The 22691-nt window shown below is 54.3% G+C and overlaps 1 protein-coding gene across 2 annotated transcripts in view; it reads right to left on the reverse strand.

The window, feature by feature from the left end:
• UNC5B (unc-5 netrin receptor B) overlaps positions 1-22333 on the reverse strand; it is a 68474-nt gene extending 46141 nt beyond the window's left edge. Inside the window, exon 1 of one of the 2 annotated variants that reach the window (XM_084751806.1) lies at positions 21813-22333. In XM_084751806.1, coding sequence (XP_084607932.1) covers positions 21813-21891 — 79 coding nt within the window. In that variant the 5' untranslated portion in view covers positions 21892-22333. The remainder of the gene's footprint in view (positions 1-21812) is intronic. The other variant, XM_084751805.1, reaches the window with a different exon arrangement.
• Between the last annotated feature and the right edge of the window lie 358 nt (positions 22334-22691).

Below are 22691 nucleotides of genomic sequence, written 5' to 3' on the forward strand. Positions count from 1 at the left end.
GCTCTCAGACCCACAGGGCTGAGCCGCACATGAGAGCACCCCGTTATCTGAGGCCTTCAAAACCTCCGTGGCAGGTGGGGCTTGAGCAGTCCCCTGCGGGAGCTGCCTTGGCCTAAGTGACCCACTGGGGTTCTTGGACCTGCTTGGACCACCTGTCCTTCAATGGAAGAGAATCTCAGCTCCACAAGAGCTCAGAGGGTCTAGAAGGAAAGACGCACAAGCCTAGCTGTTTGCTCATCTGGAGCGTGAGGACCTAGTTGTTGCTTCTATGCGGGCAGAGTGCTCAGAACAGGAGTCACCCAAGAAGCCTTTTGATGGGCTCAGAGACAAACCAAGCCTAAAATTAAACAAAACCACAGAGCTAGCTTGGAGGGTCATCCAAACCTGCCCTCTAGGCCGGATTCCTCACAAAAGACACCTTCTTGACTCCTGGAGAGTCTGCCTAAACCACAGGCATGCTCACCGACAGAAAGAAAGAGGAAGCCAGACATGGTGGAGCACACCTTTAATCCTAGCACTCGGGAGGCTGTGAGTTTGAGGCCAGCCTGGTCTACAGAATGAGTCCAGGACAGCTAGGACTATACCGAGAAACCCTGTCTCAAAAAAACAAAAGAGATGGGGGTTGGGGGGGTGGAGACCGAGAATAGCAAACTCACATATCTCTGCTCTCTGCCAACACCAACACCACCCTCATCTCTAAGGCATCAGGCTGAGAGGTAGTGAGGTGTTACACTCTGGCCTCTGCTCAGATTAAGAAGTCACTGCATAGGGCCAAGCAGTGGTGGCACAACCCTTTAGCCGCAGCATTTTGGAGGCAGAGGCAGGCAGATCTCTGTGAGTTCCAGGCCAGCCTGGTCTACAGAGTGAGTTCCAGGACAGCCAGGACTACACAGAGAAACCTCGTCTCAAAACACAACAAACAACCCTCCCTGCGCCCCCCCCCCAAAAAAGAGGTCTCTGCATGGGTTTGTGTGAGGCCAAAGTCTAAGGGGTGCAGAAAGGATGAGAGGAGACTAGACCTACCAGGTCCTACCACTCACACCTTCCTGACCTGTTGGCCCTATGCCACAGCTTGGGCCTACCACAGGAAGACCATGGTACCAACCTCCATGGCTGGGCTACCAGCTACCCTCCTTCTGAAACCTGCCTTCCTCTGTGCAGCCTTAAAGCAACAAGTGGCTGCTGGCCCAGAGCTGGGGAGGGGTAGGTCAGAAGATGGTGGTTTGAACATGACACCGAAAGCCAGCTTCCTGTCAGGACAGCAAGGCCGCATTGGGCTGCCTGTGAGGAGTATGGCACTTGATCTCCAGGGCTACTGCTCTGAGCAGAACTTCTGAGGAAAACACAGAGATGCAGTGTTGGGGAAGGAAGGAGAGAGCCCACCATCATCCCTTCCCTCACTTGCCTAAAGCCCCTTTTACTGCCTCTCTCTTTTCACCAGAGCCCAAGGCCAGTCCTCCCACAGACCAGCAGCTGCCAGTGGCAGGCCTAGTAGCTTACACGCGCAAGGCTCGTATTGAGCATTCATCCCAGACCTACAATCTTATTTATAATTAATTATTATTATTTTTATTATTATTTTCTGCGCATGAGGGTTTTGCCTGCATGTGAGTCTGTGCACCACCCGAGGAGGTGGTGAGCCTCCATGTGGGTGCTGGGAATCGAACCTGGGTCTTCCACAATAACAAGTGTTCTTCTTAACCACCTAGCCAACTGTGCAGCTCCCAGACCTACACTTCATCACACAGAGGCCACAGGGGAGACATTTAGGAAAATGACCCAGGGAACCTGAGCTTCAAGTTACCCAGGAGCCATCTGGCACCAACTACCACACACACCCCCACTACACACCCTCTCATGGCCCTCTCACTGATCGTGGTGGCAGCAAGTAGGGCTGGAGAAAACATGTCTACGAGGTTAAGGGACCTGCCAGTGGCCTGCGGGTGGAGCCCTTAACTGCTCAGACCTGATGCCTCACAACTCTCTTGTCCGCTTTGTTCTTCATTTCCATGCTAGTCTCTAGGCACCGAGGGGCCGCTTCTGAGTAACTAGGGTGGAGCCATTGTCTCACGCAGATTCTTCTTATATGGGAAATGCTTTCCCCTGGAACCCAGTCACTATTCCTAGAGGGGCCTGCTCCCCTCAACCAGTCTCCAGGAACTACTAGGGAAGAAGAAGCTTGGCACTTTGGCCAGCCTTCCCTGGGAGGCAGGTGGTCTGGGGGTAAGGGGGCTGTGCTCAGGGTGATTGCAGAGGGCCCCTCAGGCCCAACTTTGCTCTTCCTCCACCTGGGTCAGTACCTGAGAGTAGCACCAAGGTTGCTAGCCTCCATTTGCAACTCTTCCCCCCAGGGGGTCCAGACCCGCCCTCTTCAAAGCCTGGGAGGAGGCATGGAAGAGCCTGAACGTCCAGAAAGAAAGGCCTGACTGATATGAGCCTGCTCCGAGCCCTGTGGGCAATAACAAGCTGAAATGATAGGATATTCACCATTGAGGGAGGGGAGGGAGACCGAAGCCTGTGATCCACACAGACCAGCTCTGCCCTCACCCCCAGGGAAGCCCTGGGAAACCCCTGACAGGTCCTGGTCGATTTTGCCTGGCTCCCCTGATTCCCTTCTCTGAAACAGTCTACTCATGGGTTGCACAAATGACCAGTGCCTGGCGCTCCACCTTACGGAAAAAGGCTGGGGTCGGGTCCCTAACAGGAAGCAAAGGCCCCACCCATCCAGCCAGCCATTGGGGCCTGGGCCTGGGCCCACTGGCTTTCCTGACTCTACACATATTCACTCAGATGTCCCAGATTCCTATCTGGGAGTCGGGGAGGTGGGGGGAGTTGATGGCAGTCACACCTGCACCTGTGGGATGATAGGGGAGGACGGAAACACACACACACACACACACACACACACACACACACAGAGTTACCTGCACAGAAGGCCTCTCCCCACCTCCTCAGCTCAGGTTACAGCCAGCTCCCTCTGCCCTGCCCCCACTCCGACCCTCTGGCTGGCCACTGATAAAAATGAACTCAAGGTAAGTATTGGCATACCAGCTCACACCATTCCTCCCCAGTAAAGACACTTCTAGCTTCCAGACAGGGGTTGTCAGTCTGAGGATGACCTCACTGGACACCCCATAGCATATGATGTATAAACACGTTTGGGTTGTATAAACACGTCTGGGAAGGCCGTGGCCCTTGCACTAACTGGTGCTCAGAACCTCCAGTGAAGTCATTCCAACCCATGTGAGGGCTCATCTACCCACTTTACAGACCAGAGAACTGAGGGAGCTTCCGATCCAGGCTCCAGCAGGAACACCAGGCCACGGTTTGTGGCAGTGTTACATGGCAGAATGCTATGGATTCTGTTGTACGGTGGAAATCGAGGCTCAGATGGACCCAGTAACTTGTCTTAAGGACTAAGAAATGAGAGGGGCAACTTGAAGCCAATCAGTTGTCAAAGCGTGTGACAATAAAGAGGGGCCTCTGGCAGAACATGCATTTGATCCCAAGATGGCCTCTGCTCACACCAGAAGGGACCAATTGCTGGCTCTCCAGCCTCTACTGTCCCTCTCACACTAGGCTCCTAGCCTTCCTCCACTCTGGGCAGGTCCCTCAACCAGCCTGCACATACCCACCCCCATCTTCCCCTAACTCCTGGAGTGCCCCATCCATTCCAATATCCCTCCCCCTACCTCCATAACGCTTCAGCTCTGGGTCATAAAGACCACAACTTCTGAGCTGTTGAGATATGAGAGATACTCTCTTCTTCTCTTCTCCTCTCTTCTCTTCTCTTCTCTTCTCTCTCTCTCTCTCTCTCTCTCTCTCTCACACACACACACACACACACACACACACACACACTGAGAGAGAGAGAGAGAGAGAGAGAGAGAGAGAGAGAGAGAGAGAGAGAGAGAGTTTTCTCTGTGTAGTCCTGGCTGTACTGGAATTCACTCTGTAGACGAGGCTGGTTTAGAACTCAGAGATCTGCCTGCCTTGGCTTCCCAAGTGCTGAGATTAAAGGCATGCGCTGCTACCACCACTTGGCTATAGATAAACTCTTTCTCTTAAGAGGAATTCCGGTAGCTCCTTGGATGTGGTTTGGGTAGTTTGGGCACAGAGAAAAATAAAATGAAAACAGGGGCTCACTACTGTCAGCCTTGTGGTCTTTGCCTCAAACTTGAGGAGACCCTGAGCCTGGATTTCCTCTTTCATCTCCCCAAAGAAGACAGCAGTGGTCTTCCTTTGCACAGAAGTCTCCTTTGCACAGAAGTCAAAACAAATCTGGGAGACCCAGAGCATACAGCAAAGAGCCCATGGCCAGGGCGGGGTGGGGCAACCTGGCTCCCAGAAGCTCCAAGAGAGGTATGTTACTAAGTGGGTGCTTTGCTGCCGGCTTAAGGGCAGTTCCGCCTGGCCCTAGACTTTATGAGCTGAAAGTGGGGGAGGGTGGCACTCAGGAGGAACCCAGCCCCATACCGCCAGATTCTCAGCCTTCTGGCTTCAGGTCCAGGAAGCCATAAAAGATGATCTCGCTGTGCTTCCCCCTCCCCCAGCGGGTGTTTTAGGGGCTAGGGAGGGGCTGGGCAGGGAGGTTGGGGGCAGGGAAGGTAAGGAGTCTTGGGGAAAGCCTGCACAAGCATGGAGTGGAATGGCCCTCGCCTCCTCATAGGCTTTGCCCTGTACCAGGGGGTTCCTGGCCTGAGCTGTCCCATGGGCTGGACTCATAATTATGGGTGTCTCCTCTAGCCACTCTGGGAAGTTGGAAGGGTAGGAAAAAGTGGTATCTGTTTCCCAGTGAGGCAGGGCTTGTGATTCAGGTATTGGGAGACAGAAGACCAGACTGCTAGCTTGCTAGTGGGCTTGGTGTTCCCTTCTGTCCTGAATGGGTCACCCTCTTTGTAGACTGCATGTGAGGCTAGGAGCTCTGGGGGTAGGGGATGGGATTCTAAGGGTTGGAGTTCTGGCTGAAGCCAGAAGCCAGGGCATCTATCTCGGGAGACCACTCCTCAGAGTCTCTGGCTGGGCTCTGGGAGACCTCTGGCACCCCCTCTCCCCATTCCCAAACGTCCTGAGACCTTGCCAGGCCAGCTGCTCCCACAGGATGTGGATGTCTGGCTCGCTGCAATTTCTACCACATCCCCTCTGGGCACTATCCAGGCCCAGTCCTAAGGAGTGCTTGACCACAGAAGTGACCCCACCCTCGGTCTCCATCTTGGCCTGTTCAGGCCCAGACTCTAGTATATATAAGCTTCTCCCTGTGAAATCTAGTCAGCCCTACCCTTAGGAAACTAGTCCTAGGCTTGGGGCTAAACCTCCTGTGGCATGAGCTCCACAGGAAAGCAAAGACGCAGATGGGTGAGGGGCTAGGGGAACGGGTGATGGTAGCTGCCAACTGGTCCCACCTCTGTCTTGCTCTGAGCTCTCAGCACAGTCCCTGGTGGCCCCCCGGAGAGGGGCTGTCTGCAGATAATCAGGGGACAGATTTGGAAAGAAGGAGGAAAAAAAGCACCCAGGCGCCAGACAGGATCCTTATCTGCTGGGGCGGAATGTCAGAAACAGCACAGGCGGTGCAAGAGGCCAGTGGGAGTCCGCGGCTACATCTGCAGCTTGGGAGGGCAGAGGGGACCTGCCTGGGTCCTAGGGGACAGACGTGGGGGGTGGGGAGGGGAGGCTTTCTGGCCCAGACAGGCAGGAATGTGGCCTACCGGGAAAGGACTAGATGCCACATCCTGCAACCTCCTCTAGCCGCAAACTCTCACCTCCCCCAACCAAGAAAGGAGAGGCATCAAGGCTCCCTACGGCAACCAGACCACGATGTCCCTAACTGGCAACGAGTGACTGTGTGAGTCACAAGACTAGCTGGGTCCTCTGGCAGGCTGTACTCCTGTACCCCAGAAACCCCATGCAAGTCCTGTCCAAAATTCTAGGACACTCACCCCGCCCCACCCCCACCCCACTACATGCAGACCGCGAGGAAAATGCCACACAACAGGCAGGACCCAGCAGTCCCAAGAAGGCCACAGAAGTGTATTAGAGTCTGTGGATTGCTGTATTAGAGTCCGTGGATTGCTGTCCGTGAAACCCCAGGTGCAGGAAGGCAAGTTTCTGCTGGGCACTGTTTCTCGGTGCCCAAGACTTCCCTGAGCCTTTTCCTGTGTCAGGGGCAAGGGCTCAGGCCCCAGGTCCTTGTTTAAATCCAAGACCTGCCACGCTGAACCTTGAACAAGTAGTCTAAAGCACCCACCCGCTGCCCCAGACTTGGGTACTCTTATCAATACAATGGGCTTTCCAGCTGTAACATTGTAACATTCCATGACTCGCCACTGGACCTAACAGCCCCCTAAGAACCCGAACGAACTAACAGAAAAGCTAAGAGAAATACAGCTAACTCTTAAACACAGGCCACAGAACATCAAACAGTGCCCAAGTGTCCTGAGACATCCTTGAGCTACCTGTGGGCCCTTGGTTCTACCTTTCTGGTGACCCCAGCCAGGGGCAGTTAGCCAGCCTATGTCACTGGGAGGGAACCATAGGAGGAAACGGCAGGAAAGGTTCTACAAATAGGTGGCTGAGCTAGAGGGCATCACCTAGGTGCCACACCGCCACCCCCAAAGGGACTCTGCCTGGCCTGTCCCTCAGCTGTCAGCTGCAGAGCTTGTCCCCATTCACTGGTCTGGAGGCAGCCGAAGGAGCAAGGGGCAATGGAAAGACTACAAAGCCATGAACAAAAAACCAGGCCAGGGCAGTGGCTGCCCTTGGGCTTGAAATGATGGACCGGGAGCTGGGGACTCATAGGGGAGGTGAGACAATAGGACTGGGTGGGAGTCCAGGCAAACAGGTTTGGCCAGTGGAAGGGACATTGAGAGAGCTAGCAGGAACCTCCGGCATTTTCCGGGGCTGTTATTCTAGGCAGCTTTTTATTTATTCAGAGGTTGGGGATGCGGCTTAACAACTGTCAGCTCGATATTTATTACAGGTGCATCAGCCTGGACCGCGACCCTATGATGGGGCAACCACAGGACCCTCTCCGCACACACACCCCACCCCACCCCACCCCCATCTCCTTACTGTGGAACATACTTGAAAACCTTCAAGGAAAGGCTAAAGGGCCGTACTTTCCTGAAAGACAACCAAAGCCAGCTCTTGGATTGCTTGGGGGGGAAACTGAGGTACCATCCTAGCTCAAGGTCATAGAGCATACTGGACATTGCAATAAACTAACGCACTGGGAGAGAAAAAGATTCCAGACCACATTCAGAGATGTGGGAGCAACCTGACTGCCAGCCTAGGCAGGGGTAGGCTGAGATAGCCCAAATCCTGGTGCAAGATTGCAGCCTTGTCTCCAAGGGGCCCAAACCCCCAATGCCTCCGTTTCCTCTTCCACACATCCAGGGTCATGCCACCCACCTCATATCCTGGCAGGAAGACTACAGGAAACTGAAAGATGCCCTGGAACTGGAATTTGTTTATTCATTTCTATGTGGTCCGGGATGTGCCCAGAAGAGACTTGGGGTGGGGGCTTATGTCTGTCTATAGTCACCAAGTGCCCCAGGTTTCTATCAAAGGCTTCTAAGGAAGGCAGCAGCAACCAATAAATCCTCACCGAGTCCCTTCCTAGCTGACTGAAGACATGTAAATGACCCAGTGCATCGCTGGGAGTGCCAACTGGCGGAAGTGGTGGTGACATCATGCACCCATCCGGCTCCAAGCTTTCCAGAAGCCTGAGGCCAGCTCGCAGAACCATGGCACCTCCCCCCAGCAGCCCCACGCTGAGCCAAGAGGAGCCTGGCACTGCTGGGCCTGGGCTGGGCTGCCAGCTCAGATTCCACGAGTCCCTCCTTCTTCACGTACCCTCTCTGTGATGGCTTCTCTTCACATCCCGGTCCGTCCCATCCCTCCCCCTCCATCTCCATCACATCCCCGAACAGCATCTCCCCCCCCACACACACACCCCACACCCGACAAACAGAGAGATCGCTGCTTCTCATATAACACATGAGCTGTGGTGTGAACTTCTGGTAAATGAAGATCTTATTTAAACTGCACGCTATCAGGGGAAAAGAGACAGGTTCCAACATAGCTCAGCTGTCTTGCCAGAAAATGGAGGTGCGAGGGGTGCTGGTGCCCAGAGCCATCAGTGTTTCTGAGAAGTGCTGGGAGAGGGGCAACGGGTACCTGGGCAGCACTCTGCCATTTATTTGGGAAAGACAGACAGGGTACCAGTTTCCCAGTTGGGTTTGGCTAGGAGGTTATCCCAGCAGGGAACTGTTTGCTGTGTGGGGTAAAAGAGTAGCCTAGGGTCACAGAAAGCAAAATTTGGGTGGGATGTGAGAGCTCAGAGCAAACTTGATCCCAGCCCTCTGCCTTCTTTGCACAATATAACTTACAAAGGAGTTCTGACAGCTCCAGCATCCAGGGCCAAGGCTACAGCCACTGAAGCTGCAACCTCTGAATGGATCTGGGTGCCCCAGGATCCCACTGTTCAGCTAAAGTCAGGGAAATCAGGCTAAGAGAATCACCTGGAGCCTTACCAAGACCCAGTATCTAAGCCAGACCTAGATCCGCAAACCCGGGCGGAGACAGCCAGGTGTGTGAACTTGGGCAAACTCCAGCTGACACTTCCATGACACATTTAGCAAGTACCTGTTCACTGTGGCCCACTGTTCTGGGCAGCATTGGGACACAGCCCTGCCCTTGTGCTGGGACAACCAGAGAACTTCTGTACACACACACACACACACACACACACACACACACACACACACACACACACGGTAGCTTCAGGTCTAGCAAGTGCGGACAGGTGGTTAAGAAGGAGCTTTTTGAGAGGGGACATCTGAGCTTACACATGACAAAAACATCAAACTTGGGGTCCCGGGACTCCACACTGGAGCAGGTTTCCTTCTGTGGGAACAGGGGCTCTTCTCCATGAACTACGGAATCCACACTCCTGTGGGCACCATTCACATTCACAGGGTGAATTCCCTGCCATGTTCAAATAGCACCTAACCGGGCAGGAACTACTTGAGGCCAATGGGCACGACAGTTGCTCTCTACCCCTCAGGCTCCTGGACTACGGGGACATTTGAAAGTGTTTAACAGAAAGAAGGGAGAGACTTGAGTCTATTAAGCTAACCCTCCACCTACACGGGTGGGGAAACTGAGACCCAGAGAGAAGTGAGTGGACTATCGAATGTGGCATCTCTACTTTGAAATGGTTAAAGGGGACAATGCTGCCCTGCGCTGTCCCCTGCCATCCGAGCCTACTGCCTTCTCAGAGTTTTCACCACCAACAACCCCCACCCTTGCACCAAATTTGCACCACCTCTCTGTCACGTGGTTGCTCTCTGTGCAGACAACCTGATCTGGCCATGGTATACACCTGGGACACACCCAGGGCACCTCCATGGCTCCCCCAGTTTTGAAAGTGGGATAGCCTTTCCTCTCAAACTATCAAACCCACCAAAGCCCAGACGGAAAGGTACCCCAAGATAAGGCTAAGCAGTTTCAAGTTTGGTGGAATCTGGAGATGCCCTTGTAGGGAACGTAGGTCCCAGCTGCCCACCCCTCAGTTACATCATGAAAGGGAACAGAACATAGTCACGTACCCAGGAAGAAGGCAGATGGATGTCTTCAGATGTTCAAGAAAAGCAGGTTGGGTCACTGGTCACTCAGTGGACAGGCAAGTGAAATTCATTTCTAGCTTGGCAACTGGCTTGTGGAGAGGCATTCCTGTTTCCTACCTTTGGGGTCAGGCCTGGAAGCTGGCTTCTGCGGCCTTGGCTCTGCTGGACCCTTAGGGACCAGTGAGCAAGGCGTGAGTCCTGCTCAATCAGTCAAATGCTTGCCTTGAGTTTGCTGTCCAAAACTCAAGTAAAAAAGCTAGGTGTGGTGGCGCATGCTTGCAATCCCAGCACTGGGGAGGCAGAGGCCGGCGGATTCCTAGGTGACTTCTATTGACTAAGTGAGTTCCACGCCAGTGGGAGACCCTGTCTCCAACAGAGAAGGTCCCCAAGGAATAACACCCCACATTGTCCTCTGGTTTCCCAACACATGTGCAGCTTCACACCCGGGAATTCATACACTCACAAAGCAGAGAAACACTGGACAGTGAAAACACAAGGCTTGGGAGGTGTGCAGCAGGCCCACATCTCCACATCTCAGGACATATGTGGACACCATGGAGTGATTCTCACACTGGCTCACTCAAGTCCAGGAGACACCCTTATGAGCTCTGTGGTGAGTCTGTTGTCCCTAAGAAGATAAGAGGACAGTTCCTTCTGCCGTCCCCCGCTAAACACAAGAATTCTCAAGAAAGAGCCTTGGAAAGGAAGTCAGAGGAAGCGACATGAGCGAGCCCTGGGGATTTTGTTTGGTTTCCTTTTCCAGCAGACACCAGGGTGCCCTAGCAGTGGGCAAGTGCTTTGGCACAGTGGCCAAGGCGGGAAGTGGGGAGGCTGGCTTACCAGACTCTGCCACTGCCAGTGGCCCTCTCAGAAGAGGCAGACTCTCAGCCCTGCCTCTTCCTCTGTAAAGCCACGGGATCCAGGGCAGGGTGGTCTGCACCATCAAGGTGTTATAAACACTCACTGACCACCAAACAGGGTCCTCCAGCTTCAGCATGCTCGTCCAGTCACTGGCTCTGGTGCCCCGTGGCTTGCCAGGTCCCACTCCACAAGCACATGAGGTTGTTCCGCCTTGTACCTCCTGGATGATGTTGGCATATTCCTATGGCTACTACGCCCTAGTAAACATGCTTTCCCTGGCCAAGGCCTGCCTGAGGCTGGTGGAGAGTCTGCACTTCAGAGGACAGAGCACCCATCACTCTACAAGTAAGCACCAAGCATTCAACATCTTCCTCTGGCCTCCGCCTGTATACCCACATGCATGTTCTCAACTGCAACTGTACACACATACATGCTCATATGTCACACACACATATACCATAAGCACATAAATTATAAAAGAGGGTGGATGGGCTGGAGAGGTGGCTCAGTGATTAAGAGCACTGTCTGCTCTTCCAAAGGTCCCAGGTTCAATTCCTAGCACCCACATGGCAGCTCACAACTGTCTATAACTCCAAGATCTGACGAATGCACATAAATTAAAATTAAATAAAAATAAAAATAAAAATAAAAGAAAAGAGAGGGTGGAACTGGACAATGATCGATCGTAAGCACAACTATGGGATGTCTTCTCTGACCTCCATATGAGTGATCTGGTTCAGTCCTTTGTGGGCTGTATGAAAGCAGGCTACATTATTCCCGAATCTCAGATGAGGAAGTAGGGCAAATGGCAAAACCACCTGGCCAACAGTAGGGTGCTGGCAACTGAAGGATCTTGGGGGATCCCAGAGGCTCCTCCCCAGCCCCCAAGGAAATGCATTCTTTGTCTGAGATTTGGAATCATTTACAAATGCTTTGCATCTGACCCAAGGTAGGAAGCCAGCCGGATGGTCCCAGGAACTGGAAACAGGGGCCCTGTGTCACCACCTATAGGCTCAGCCCTGGGGTGGTGCGGTGGTGCCCAGCAGCCAGGCATGCAGTCAGCAGGCACTCTGTGGATCTCCTGGAGTCCACACGGCAAGACCCTCCCCATACACCTTCCAATCTCAGTGTTCTCCACCCTGACCTCTCTATCTCAGGCTCTGGACAGCCTGTGATTGGCTTGGCCTGTGTGTGATGGACCAGAAGGGAACAAAATGCATAGGCCTGCCTGCCCGTTTTCTAAGAACGGGTGGCCGAGAGAAGCTTACATAACTCTACAGGGCACAGCAGATGGTGTGCTGGCTCACGTGCCATCCAAGCCGGAGCTGACACTAACCTGCCCTGACATGGCACCCGGTCTCCTCTGCTCATGAGCACAGGGCACACGCCAGGGCATGGGGGCATGGAGAGGTGTGGAAAGTGGCCCAAACATTCGTCATCCAGATCAGTATCCATGGCCCAGCCAGGCCAGCGAGAAGCCAGGGCCCACTCACTAGCAGGCAAGTTCCAGCCATACAAGAAGGAAACATGGTCATGTCGCCATCATTGTTGTCCCCCAGACCCCCTTACTCCCATGTCCTTCCATCCTTGGGTCCCATCCTGTCCAGTGCCCCCCCCTCCACCCCCTCCCACTTTTTGGGCTGCGCAATCCCTGGGTCACACACAGCCTCTGGAGGCTCAGACAAGTTTCCAAAGCAAGGGGCCTCTGGGAGTTGCAGAAGCTGTTTTGCTTGCTTGGCTTTGCCCAACTAGGTTCCTTTTGTTTCTTTTTCTGGTGGGCTGACTGAGGGCACTGGAGTTCTGTTATCAGAGACTCTGTCACACAGAGGCTGGGCCTTTGAGCCAAAGCTTCCAAGCTCCTGGAAATTACTCAGCTCTCCCCCAACCCTCCTCACCCCCCCCCCCCCCCCCCCCCCGCTGATAACCCTTGGGATCTACAAGTCACTTCGTGGGCCAACTTGAGCCTTATCCAAGATGGCTCCAAGAACTCCCTAGGGTGATCCTTCCCCCTTAGGTCTAATATGGCCTGTCAAGAAGTACTTTCTAGGAAGTAGAAAGGCAAGCAGGGCTTTTATGAGTAGGCTCCCAACCTTCGATGGCGCTGTCTGTACCGCTCTACCTTCCCAACAACGTCCAGACCCACCGCTTTAAGACAAGAAAACCCCAAGGTCAGGGAACTGCACTTGGACACGGGGCCAGGATTTGAACCTGTGGTTTCGGATTCCAGCCAGGGTGGACCCTGCTTATTTGACTAGAGGAAGCACAGAGAAGGAAAGAGGCTGCCTAATGCTAGCCAGCAAATCAGCTTTGAGTCTGAGATTAGAATCAGGCTTCCAGTTTCTCCCAAGGTTTGGTTTTGTTTTTTTTTTCCCCTACTGCTCCTCTGAGTGTGGGAGAGGGGATCTCCTGTGTGAAGGAGAAAAGAGGAGAGAAAAAGAGAGGATGGAGGGGAGACCAGACCAAACAAAACTGGCAAGCCAGGAAATGTGAGGCCAGATGAAATTTTCAGCAGGGGTCAACGTGCCCAACAGCCCTGGCTGCTTAAGCTGCCAGACAGTAGTTCAGATCAGCCTGTGACTCCTGGCAAGGGCCAGTGGGTACCCAGCTGTGAGGGTGGTAGCTGAGCCAGGCATCTTGCTGCCTCAGCCAAGGGCCTGGGGATATTTATCTCCTAGGAATGTTCTTGACTATTAGTGCTGGATGCGCCATGGACAGCCTTGAGCAGCCTGACCCTGCAGCCAAATCTGCTATCCTCACCAGGCCCCAGTCATGCCAAGCAGCTAGGGGCAGTTGCTGTGGAGGGCTGGGGCTGGGGCTGGCCCTGTGCCTCCCCACATGCTGCCTAGACTGCACCTGCTGCAGGAGGCAGGGCCAATGTCTACGCGAGGGGCACTCTGTACGGCTTGCTACAAGCAGTAATCAGTGGGGCCTGGGCATGCAAATCAGATACAAGCTTTTTTTTTTTTTTTTTTTTTTTTTTTTTTTTTTTTTTGAGATATTCGAGTCTCACTAGGCAGCCCTTGTAGACCACTTGGCCTTGAACTTATGATGCTCCCGGAGTTTCAGGTGTGTGTCACTATGCCTGACCGCATGCAAACGTTTCACAGGCCAGCATTTGTCTAGTGTACTCCCTCTGCTCCCTGCACTGCATGGACCAGGATACCTTGAAGCAAAACTTGGTTAATTCTTTGTGGCTTTATTAGATATACGGAACAAATTGTTTCTTAGCCAAGAGCCCTGGCCACTGAGTACTTAACACTTACTGCACCTGATTTTGGTGAGCGCTTAGTGAATGAAGAAAGACTAGAGGAAAAAAAAGAGACTCCAGCGAGGCAGAAGGGAAGCCAGGAGCGAATGACCGCGAACCTCCCACTCTCCAATTACTCATCCAGGCAGACAGGCACCGGTTAGAGCTCCCTCCTGGCCAGTGGCGCCTGCCATAGCTTTCTCACTGTCTCATTTTGCAGCTACTGAACACCTGACACTGTGTGGTCCTAGGACATAGCAGGGGGTAAAACCAGACCCAGGCTCCACAGACACTTAAGTGTCACTGCGGACAGCCCTGCCCCCATCTCCTGCTCATTTCAACCCATCACATTGCACCTTCCAGTCCCCAAGACAGGTGTGATGTTCCTCCTGTGAACTCAACTCCTGGTCACTGTCAGCTCTGCCTCTGCCCTTCGGTGTCACAAAGGGACTTGCAGGGGCTTGGAGCAACTTTCCTGGCATTTCTGACTCAACTTCCTATTAGCTCTGCGTCTCCAGCTAGGTGCCGAGGCCTCAAGCAAGGGCAGCCAGGCGCCTCTGATAGCATTACCAGCCGCTTTACTTCAGCTCCATCTCTTGACGCCAGTAATGCCTCCGGGCGCCACACAGGGCCTCTAGGGATTTCTGAGTAGTGGGTGATCAGAGCTGGAGATGCCTCTGAGCGACCAGGCAGCATGGCCACCAGAAGCAGAAAAGACATCCCCTTCCTCAGCACTCCCACTAAGGAGTGGGGGGGGGGAGTGCAGGGGGGGGGGAAGACAGGGGACTCTGCCCCTTGTGCTCCCAAGAGTCCACACAGGAGAGCAAGGTCTAACCCCATCCCCCCTTAGTCAAAGGAGTAGGGGCAAGGCAGAGAGAGAAAGCCGAGGACTTCAAAGGACCAGATGTCAGACGATGCCACAAGGCTTACCAGGTAACCCAGAGCAAGCACCAAGAGGCTAAGCTACCTGGCCCAGGAACTGGACAAAATCACATCCTCTTAGCTCCAAAGCCCTGGGGCTCTTCCGTCAGTGCTGAGCAGGGACCCCCCCCCACCCCACCCCCGCCCAAGGCCCCGAAGTCTTCTCCTGGGTCAGACATGAATCTACAGCATAACCAGAGCCTTTCCTAACCGTTATAGACTGTAGAGGTGTCCTTCCCTCCATGCCCAAACACAAACAACCCTTCCCAGACATTCCCTCTTCTCCATAGCCCAAACCGCTGGTCCTTCACAGGGCAGTCAAGAGCTAACATTGCCTCCTGCAGGATGCCTTTCCTGACCCTAGGCCCTTAACACACATGCCCCAGGTTCCTAATTCTGATGGTAATGAGGACAGTGGCAATAAAGAACTTACACCTGTATCAAGCGTAGGGCTGGGCTGGGGTTCCTATATCCAGTGTGTATGCCAGGAATCCTCACCTCTACCCAGAATCAGCTCCCCTTACTCCTGGGAAGTGAAGAGAATGGGGCCAGAGCCAGGCTGTCGCATTAGAAACCCCGTTGACCCCTTGAGCCTTTGTTGGTGGGGTCCCTTCTTCCCTCCTTCAGGCTCCTGAGGCCTGCTAGTACCCAGGGCTCTCAGCCTTTGAGGCAAGAGATGCTTATGGAGCAGAGAAAGTGAGCTTAAGTCCTAGAAGGTAATTTATAGGCAGGCAAACAGAGAGAGAGAGAGAGAGAGAAAGAGAGACAGAGACAGAGACAGACCAACCAGGACCCAGGGCTGCATAATGCACACACGGGCATTCCAGTCAATAAATTGACTTTCCGGATGGGCCTCTATGAACACAAATGAAGTGAAGTGGTTCTGGGTCTTGGCTACCTCTGTCTGCTGCTGACTACAAACTAGGAAACCCCACAGCCCTTAAAGATCTCCCGCCTACCTCTTCCAGACTCCAAACACAGATAAGGAAGGGGGTTAACCAACCCTGACCCACAGAGGGAAAGGTCGTCCAGGGTCATCATAGAGCAGTGGGATAATAAAGCCCAGCCTTAAGTTCGTGGTCAGGAGGTGCTGGACCACTAAGCTCCCGGCCTTCTCTTTCTGAGCTTGTTAACAGTATGAGAGGCTGCTAAATGCTAGGAACCCCCACAAAAGCCTTACTCACGGTATACCAACTCGTACGACCTACAAAACAATCATATGAGGGCACTGCCACCCCTATCTCACAGATGAGAGAACTGAGGTATGGCAGTTAGGCGAGCCAGTAAATGACAGCGGGGCACTATGTTAGCCTCTTCAGAATCCCAACTGGTCACGCCAGGATCCCCAGCGAAGACCCTAGGAATTGGCCTCTGCAGAGGAGGTATGTGAAGGCTGGGGCTGGGCGAGGGCAGGGAACTCTCTCTTGATGCCCTAAAAGAATTCCATCCCTACTAGCTAGATTCCATCAATTTCCAAGAGACAGAGGTGCAAGAAACCTTTCCATTTCAAACTCCCGCCCCAGGTCCTGTCAGGAGCCAGAGGCACTGGAAGGGGCATCCTCGAGGCGCCCCCTGAACCTGGATGGGAGTGTCAGGAAGGTTGGGAGGGCAAAGCTCTGGGTGCTGGCTCATCACAGAAGGCCCCAGCCTTTGAGGATTTTTCTGATGTGCCCTCCTCTGTGGTCTTCCTACAGCAGCATCTGAGACTTCAAGAGCCATTTAACATTTCTGGAATGGACACTGGAGATCCCCTATAGACTGTGACCTTGTTGGGAGCCAGGGTTAGGGCCTATGTGACCACTCTCGGGCCACCCTGCCTCTGGCTTTCCAGGAGAGCATCTATCTCCCACGTGGAATTCTCGCAGGCATGATGGGTCCCATACAGAAAAGGGTTTGGTAAACTATCAAGTGCCACACACGTGGGTTGGGGTGTGAGTCTCCTGTCCCCAAGTATCACATCTCATCTGACAGTGAGCCCTCCTTGGTCCCTATAGGGCACAAGACGTCATCCTAGGCTTCTGAGTCTGAGCCTCCTTGCTTTCCCAACAGCAGGTTCTAGAACTCAGGCCAGACCTTGCACACAGCAAGATGGCATGAGGGCTTCAAGTGCTGCAGGGCAAATGGCAGGTCCTGTCCTGAAGAAGACTCCCCAACAAGATAACAGTGGATGGAGTTTCCTGGGCCTTCCATGACTCATGGTGCCTACATCTCTCTCTCTCTCTCTCTCTCTCTCTCTCACACACACACACACACACACACACACACATCTATTTCTACCCAAACAAAACACAACCACACCCATATGACATTGTACACTCCCCACAAGCTCAAACATCCACACACAGATGCACACATGCCACACCCTCCTATACAAAAGGTAGAAACCACAGCACACTCTGGTCCTCCTACACATTTCACCCTCTCTCTCTCTCTCTCTCTCTCTCTCTCTCTCTCTCACACACACACACACACACACACACACACACACACACACACACACACTCACACCTAAAAGCGACATAACATCCACCCCCTCCCCTCCCCCCAAAACCGTTCCACCTGCCACCTTCCCACTGCACATTCTCTCACGGCACAAACACTCCTCAGTGCACAATCTCACACCCACAGGCCCACTTTGCTGGAGCTGGGGAAGTTGTGATGCGCTGGGGGCAGCTTGGGGGGAGCTGAGAAAGAGGGGCATCAGAAAGGAGGGGGACACAGTATTCAGTGGTTAGGCGGCACCTTTGACCTCCTAGGCCTGGGCAGATCCTGGGGGTGGCGGGTGGGAGGGGCTGTGAGAGATACACAGGGAACAGGAATGGCTTTAGTGCAGTGTAGTTGGGACTTGGCCACTCCAGGTGACTCTACTAAATCTAACCCCCAAGCTTCGGAGATGCTAATCAGGAGGCTTTGTAGAAAAGGGGCCAAACAGGAGCTCCCAGCAGCTCAGAGCTTTGGGAAGGAAGAGGAAACAAAAGGAGGGAGGGGGTAGACAGCTGATTTATGTCTGCACTTCAGCAAATGTTTTCCCTGCCATTAGCCTCGGGAAGACCAGGAGCCAGAGGAAGGCAGGCGCGTGGGGGGTGGGGACCTGTGGCTTTAGGGAGCTTAGCCTGGGCCTGTCTGCCTGCGGGCGGCAGCGGAGTTCCGTTCCGATCCACAACCTCCAGATCCTACGGTCCAGATTTGGCTTGTCCACGAACTACCTGGGAACAGCCGGCAGTCAAGCTTCTGAGTGCCAGTCTTTTCCCAAAAGGCTTTAGGAAGGGCTCACTTACTGTTCTAGCTCACCAAAATCGTCCAGGTGCGTGCTGGGGGGGGGGGGGGCGCGAAGGCTAGGGGGGCGGGAGCATCCTCCCCAGGCACCGTGCCGTACAGGCTCCAAAAGGGCAGGAGGTGGCGCTCCATCCCAGACTTCAGGACCCAGCCAATTCAGAGGAGAGCAGGGTCCTCCGTGCCTTTGGACACAAGCTTTTCCCTGAATGATTCTCATTATGGTACTTTAAATTTCCGTTAAAAGAGAGGGGAAAAAGCACAGCCCGCACTTGTTTGGGTTCATTCTGCCTTCACAGCTTTAATGACTCCATTTGTGGAAGCTGTTTAGGAAGCTGGTGGAGAGGCGGAGAAGGATGCCAGTAGAAGTGCCAGCTCAGGCCTGGCAGCAGCCTTTCCCCTCCCTTCCCCTTGGGGCCATCTGCCTAGGCAGCAGTTTCTCTGGGCCCATGGCCACCAACTTCGTCGTCGTCGCCCAATACCCAGCCCCTTGAGCTTTCCTGCATACCACAGGGCTTGCCTTCTTTCTACCCAAATCCCACTCAGAGTCCCAGGACAATATGGCCGGCACTATCCCGCGGTGGGGAGGAGCCTTTTCACTCAGAAATACCAAGCTTGCTGTCCAAGCACCTGGGAAGGAGGTACCACAGGTCTCCCTGCTTGTCTCCCAAAGTCCAGGGCAGCCACAGCCATTGTAGACATGGATGAGACTCAGGATATGGGGGCCCCAAACCTTATCTTAACCCTAGCAGACAAGAATGGGGACATAGTACCATTCTATAACCAAACAGTGGCAGTGGCAGGAACACGGGTTCCCGAAGTGTCCCCAACTCTACAAATAAGTGTGGCCCTCTAAAAGGCTGCCATTGGACCCTGTAGGCCATGGAGCTTAGCCGGTTGCCTGTTTCCACTATGACCAGTGCCTGAGGTTGGTGTCATTAGGTGCTCAACTTAGGTGACGTCTCAATTTCATTCAGGATCCCGACAGACACACATAGGTGATGGTAGAGGGACAAAGGAGCCCGAAACATTAGCGGAGGCAGACCCTTGAGCCCTGAGTTCAAACCCTGACTCTGCTGAGCTCTACTGTGTGACCTTGGGTAACTCCAAAACACCTTTCTCGGAGCCCCAGCAGTTAAAAAGAAGGGAGGTGTTAGGTCCTATGGAATTCCCCATTGTGTAGGGGATGGGGGTTGGGCCAGAGAGGGAGAGATTTCAGGAGACATTCCTCTCCCGCCTGGTTCTTCCACTTTAATGAGAAAGCCCATTAAGACACTTGATTTTCCATTTGTTTAAGCGAGGATGGGTGCTTGGTGCTGGGCAGGGGGGAGTTGAGCCACACAACGAGCCACACCAGCGGCACCAGCTCAGACACTAGGAAAACTCCCACTTTAATTGCACCTTTAAAAGGCTGATCAAGAGCTCTCAGCTACTTCTCCACCGTCCCAGCCAGAGGCTTTGGAAGGGCTGGATGGGGTGGGGTGGGGTAGAAGGAGACTCCCAAGTGCTTTTGAAGTGGCCTCTCCCTGCCAGTCGTTTACTGCCTGGTGTCTTCCTATGGGTCTGACTGCCATATTCTCAGGAGAGAGGAGCGAAGTGCCTTCCCTGTAATCTCTCCTGCCTCAGCAATAGTCATCTCATCACAGCCAGGTTGAAGGGTGTGGAAGAACAGTCTCCCCGTCCGTCCCGTCCCACCCCCCACCCCCCGCCCCTCCAGCTGAAGTTGGCCCAACTAACATAAAGAAGCCCAGCATACTAGTCCGAAAAGTGTGAAGTGAAGGCAAGATGTGGGGGGAAAACCTGTGTTGTGGCCTCGCTTTTCCCCATCAGTGAAATGGGATCAGGAGGGAAGCACTGGAAAAACCCAAAGAGCATTCTGGTTGAGAGATGCTTTGTACCTGGGGCACAGGGGAAGCCGGGGCTGTGTGGGAGGAAGAGGGATCTCTTCCTCCAGAAGGTAGCCTCCTAAGGGAAGCCTATTCTGGGCAAAGGAAGGCTGCAGGCAGACCCCGGTGGCTGGCCCTTCTCCAGCCTGGTGGGCAGGAGGCTCCCACCGCGCTACGTAATGAGCACAATTTCAACACTGCCTCTGCTCACTCGGGAGAAATCAAAGCTGGGTATTAGAGGCCACTTCTGACTGGGCACTGTTCGTGCCCAAATCCATCAAAGCCCTGGGCCTGGGGTTTCTTCCGGGAAAGACGGGGCTGAATGCTTTGTTAAGCAGAAAATGTAAGCCATCTCCAGCTTTCCTGGTCCAGCCCACCTACCCAGAGAACTCCAGACCTACCAGTCCCATTTTTCTCCAAGTGCAGCCCCACCCCCCAGTAACCTTGGTATCTATTCCAGATCCCATTACCCTGCTGATAACACACACACACACACACACACACACACACACACACACACGAAAAAAATGTCTCCCAAGATGCAACCTGGCCCATGTGCCATTTCCAAAGACTTCACTCTACCCTTCAATCCACCCCAGACACCCTTAAACAGAAACTAACACCCGATCCAGCACCTCCCACATCTAACTGCACCCTTTTAAAAACCGAGGCTGGTCATTTAGCCTACCCACCCCTCCCCCATCATTACCTTCAAACACTGCTTTAAATACCTGAGTCTGCCCAAATCATAATTAACTTGGATCAAATGATTTAGTGTTGTAACTTTACAGCACAAGGCTTGGGGAAAAATAAAAGGTGGGGGGATGTGCTAAAAGCAAGCTCTGGCCGTGGGAATCATTCATTCCAGAGGAGGGACCTTTAGCTCTTGAAGGAAGAGTTGGGGAGGAGGGGGGGGGGCGATGTCATCATCACTGAGGAAGGTGGGATGGGAAGGGAAGCGTCAACTGTAGCACTTTCTGCTACAGTTTTCTTGCCCGGTTCTCAGCCTTTGCTTGGAGAAGTCTTTGTATAGGGTGCCCCTCCGGCCCCCGCCCCCCGCTGCGGGAGTCAAGTCACCCTGACCGTAGTTCACCTGCTTGGGTATACTAGAGAGGTTGGCGCGAGTTGTGTACTTTTCCTTCCAAGGAAGACGAGGCTCACTTTGCAACGCCTAACCGAGCTACTACAGGGCCAGCAAGACACCTCCACGTTCGCGGTGAGAGAGGAGGATTAGAGACTTTATAAACTTACGAGTCCACCAAACCCTCTTTGAGCATCTTGCTGGGACCAGGTGCGATGCAGAGGCGCGAGCTCACCTGGTCTATTCCCCCCCCCCCCCCAGATAGTAAGAAGATTGCCAATAACCTATTTAAAATTGGGAAAGTCGACAGAGGCCATTACATCCCTCCACTTTCTGCCAACACTCACCCAGAAACAATCCACCAACCACCAAACCCTTCCAAACCCGCCAGCGTCGCACCTCAGAGAAGCAGGACTCGGCCCCTCCCCCCTTCAATAGCTAAAGCCTTCGGGCCTCCGCTGCCCAAAGGCCGAGGGGATCAAGCATTTCCAGGGCTGTTCTGCAGTCCCCGGCTCTCTCCCTGTGGCCCTCAGAATGTTGTGCGTGCAGCCCGCGGGCGCCTGTGGGAGCTGAGCCCGGACTCAGACTTAAGTTGCAGCCAAACAGCGGCGAACACACAGACACCTGGCCCTGGTGGCGACAGTTTTTCGGTGGTAATCAGGGGTCACTTGGAAATGAATCAGACCTCATTTCAAGAGCCAAGCTACGATCCCTTGAAGGCAGGAGCAGGGAGCTTTGAGCTTACGCAGCACCCCAGGTGGCAAAGCGTAGCCCCTCTCCTGGGCACCAAACCCTCCTTTTAACTTGGGCGCGTCCACTGCGCTCACGGAGCGCAGCGACTCCGCCAAGAACCACCCGAACTTGCAGTTAGACGCCTGGACGCGCCAGGTCCGCATCCCATTCTCACTCGCTCTTACCTGCTAGGCTCAGTGTCGGGTCCCAGCAGAGCAGCAACACCAGAAGCAGCGCGCCCCGCGCCCCGCTCCGGGCCCTCATGCTCCCGTCGCCCGGCCCGGGCGCCTCTCCCTCGGGGCTCTTTCCGGGGCCCCAGCCTCGCCGCCTTCGCCTTCGCCTTCGCCTCGTCGTCCTAGCAAGCGCCCGGCAGCGCCAGCCCGTGCCCTCCGTAGGCGCAGTCGCAGGCACGCTGCGCCAGGAGACCGCCTGGCTACTCGGATCGCTAGGGGAGTCGGATGCCGCTGGGGATCCCGGAGGCTCTGGTGCGCCCTTTCCGCGCTTCCCCGCTGCGAGCGCCGTCCGCGCCCTACTCCGAAGTTGTGCGATCCCAGTAGAGTGAGCTCAGCGGCGCTCACAGCGGCCGCACCACGAAGTCTGTCCGAGTGGGGTAAGCCCTCCTCTCCGCGACCTGCCGCTCCCAGCGGCTTGGCGCCTATGCCCGCCCCGCCGCCGGCCACAATGCCCAGCGCCGCGGCGCGCTCGCCCTAGAGTCAGCGGGCCGGGGCGGGGCCTTACGCGCTATGAGGCGGGGCCTAGAAGGCGGGGGCGGGGCCGCGGGGCCCAACGAGGGGGTTATCCTACCGCTGTGCTGGAGTGTCCGAGCTGGGGCCTATCAGAGGGGATCCTTGAAGAACGTAGACTCGAGAGCACCCGAAAACCTGTCGCTAAAAGCGGAGCCTACTGAATTTTCTTCCCACAAATAAAGAACATAAATATTCGTACTCTGCTTAGTTTAGAAGAGTACAAATCAGCTTTCGCTTTATTCTGTCTCAAAAGGGGCGGGGGGGGGGGGAGGGAGGGTTAAGAAAAATCTCTAACACTCAAGTCCTGGTGGAGCAGGG

This window comes from Acomys minous (assembly GCF_964271855.1).
Source record: "Acomys minous genome assembly, chromosome: 13".
Lineage (NCBI taxonomy): Eukaryota > Metazoa > Chordata > Mammalia > Rodentia > Muridae > Acomys > Acomys minous.